Here is a 2,327-nt window from a genome sequence, read left to right as displayed (position 1 = left end):
CTTGTTTTTACCAGTATTACATTTGCAATAATTGCCTTTCAAACTCGATCAGTCATTTCCTTACTGGCTATCGGCACACGCTCCTTCATATTATAATGCTCAGCAATCAAATGGTTTCAGATGTTTAAATTATGTTCTCGATCGACCTGCATGAAATGAAAGTCCATATTTCTTTCTTTAATGTTTACCCTCGTAAGATGTGCGGTTAACGTTCGGAGAGTTACATCTTCCCTTGAATTCTGTCATATTTAATCTTGTACTGCTAGGTAATTGATTTTATCCATTCCAATTAGTACCATATTTCAATAAGAGAACTGATTCATCCTTTACTTCCTTATCCTGGTAATAGTTTTCGGAATCCATTCACAGCGTGGACACATCATTTAGCCACGGCGGCAAAGAAACACCAAATACAATTTAATTCATGTTCTGTGAAGTTCTTTAACCATGGTTTAACAATCTCTCAAATATTTAACTTTTCTTTTACAAAAATAGATATTCACCGGAGTAGCAGAGTTTTCTCATTTTATGGAAACGCAGTGACAATAATGAATAACATATTTTAGACTATTATGAAGAATTGAATATGATTTATATCCCATTAATACCGTCTTGCAACAACGAGAAATGAGAAAGATTCCATTTTAAAAAGAAGTGGATATCAAAACCACGTTTTTTATATATACGCAATGTAATTCATATTTCCTAACAACATACACATGTATGTATATATAAAATCACACATGCACAAATACACACTTCATCTCACCTGAGGATTAGCTCCTTGAGTATATCAGGCACGATATAGTTAACATTTGGCTCTGTTAGCTTAGACATACTCCAAATCTTAGTCTTTTCACACATTCATTCAAATGAGCAATTGTAGACAATGGCACGAGAGGTGTCAAGATTTGCTCTGTCATCACACTCTGGAAATAATATACAAATATGGGCGCCGGTTTCGTTTGGCTTCTTAAGCTAATCTCTTATGTGACCATTTACACGTTATGGCGTTCACTGGGCGTACATGTCCACGCGTAAAAAAAATGCGCTGGGGAAGAGAGGGAGGAAGGAGGGAGAGGGAAGAAGGGGAAGAGGGGAAACGGAAGGGGGAGGGAGGGATAGAGGGAAGGAGGGAGGGGGGGAAGGGATAGAGGGAAGGAGGAAGGGGAGGAAGGGATAAAGGGAAGGATGGAGGGGGAGGAAGGGGGGGGGGAAGAGATAGAGGGAAGGAGGGAGGAGGAGGAAGCGATAGAGGGAAGGAGGGAGGAGGAGGAAGGGATAGAGGGAAGGAGGGAGGGGGAGAAAGGCAAGCAGAGAACAGGGAATGGGAGAGGAGGAAGGGAGGGAGGGAAAGGAAAAAGAGAACGAAAGAAAAAAAAGGAAAGAAGGATGGAAAGAAAGGAAAGGGGATAAGACGGGTGAACAAAAAAAAAAAAAAAAAAATACAAAATAATGCTTTAGTTCCACACTTCACGATACACATACACCAACCTCATAATATACACAGCATACGCTCACAAACGCAACACAATGCATGAATAAATGCAAGGTGGCACGGACTTTTAATTCGGTTTCATTTGTATGTCAAATTTCTTTAGACCTTTGGTACAATTGTTCCGTAATATTATATTGCCTAAACTGCAACAGCGTTATCATCAGTCTTCTTTTATTTATTTATTGATTGATTGATTTACTTTTATCACCATTTCTGTTTATTTTACACTCATTCGCCACATACCCTGTCATGTCTCGAAACAGAGAATTCCCTTCTCACTCGAGCATTTTATGAAACTGTTTCAAGAGATCCGTGGGTATGATTCGCCGGGCATCCGCCAGGAGTTTCGGGTCATTGCAGTTGGCCAGACGCCGCAGCACGTCTTTGATCACAACCAGGTGCTCGGGGTCGTCCACTTTCGCCTCGCTTTCGGGCCTGACCACCGCGAGCGCGCGAGATCTCTGCTGTAGCTCCGAGATGAGGCTGTTCTCGTGGCTGCTTCCCTGCTGCTTCATCAGCTGATCGATGATCTCCATGGCGCCGTCACACACCAGCTGGATCCCTTTGTTCAGCACCGCCCCGGCGTTCGTGTCCTCTTGTCTGGATACCCGAGGCACCAGCTCCACGTGCTGGTTAATCTCCACCAGCTGCCTCATCTCGACCTGGCTGCTGAGGAGCGCCCTGAACATGCTAACCCCCGCCTCGGGGCCGTACACTGCCAGCAGGTAACGCGACAGTAGGCCGCCATAGCGCCTCCTGCCTTCTTCCACCACGGCAGGATCCTCCAGCCCCGTCTCCGGATAGGCCAGGGACAATACCTGCATCATGA

At 44.2% G+C, this 2,327-nt stretch overlaps 1 protein-coding gene across 2 annotated transcripts in view; it reads right to left on the bottom strand.

Moving 5' to 3' along the window:
• Positions 1–1,442: 1,442 nt before the first annotated feature.
• LOC125032151 overlaps positions 1,443–2,327 on the bottom strand; it is a 24,721-nt gene continuing 23,836 nt past the window's right edge. For both annotated transcript variants that reach the window (XM_047623206.1, XM_047623205.1), the window contains exon 3: positions 1,443–2,327. This exon is cut by the window's right edge and continues 1,067 nt beyond it. In XM_047623206.1, the coding sequence (XP_047479162.1) occupies positions 1,774–2,327 (554 nt within the window). In that variant the 3' untranslated portion in view covers positions 1,443–1,773.

Source organism: Penaeus chinensis, chromosome 14 (assembly GCF_019202785.1).
Source record: "Penaeus chinensis breed Huanghai No. 1 chromosome 14, ASM1920278v2, whole genome shotgun sequence".
NCBI lineage: Eukaryota > Metazoa > Arthropoda > Malacostraca > Decapoda > Penaeidae > Penaeus > Penaeus chinensis.
This window is presented reverse-complemented; position numbering and strand designations above follow the sequence as displayed.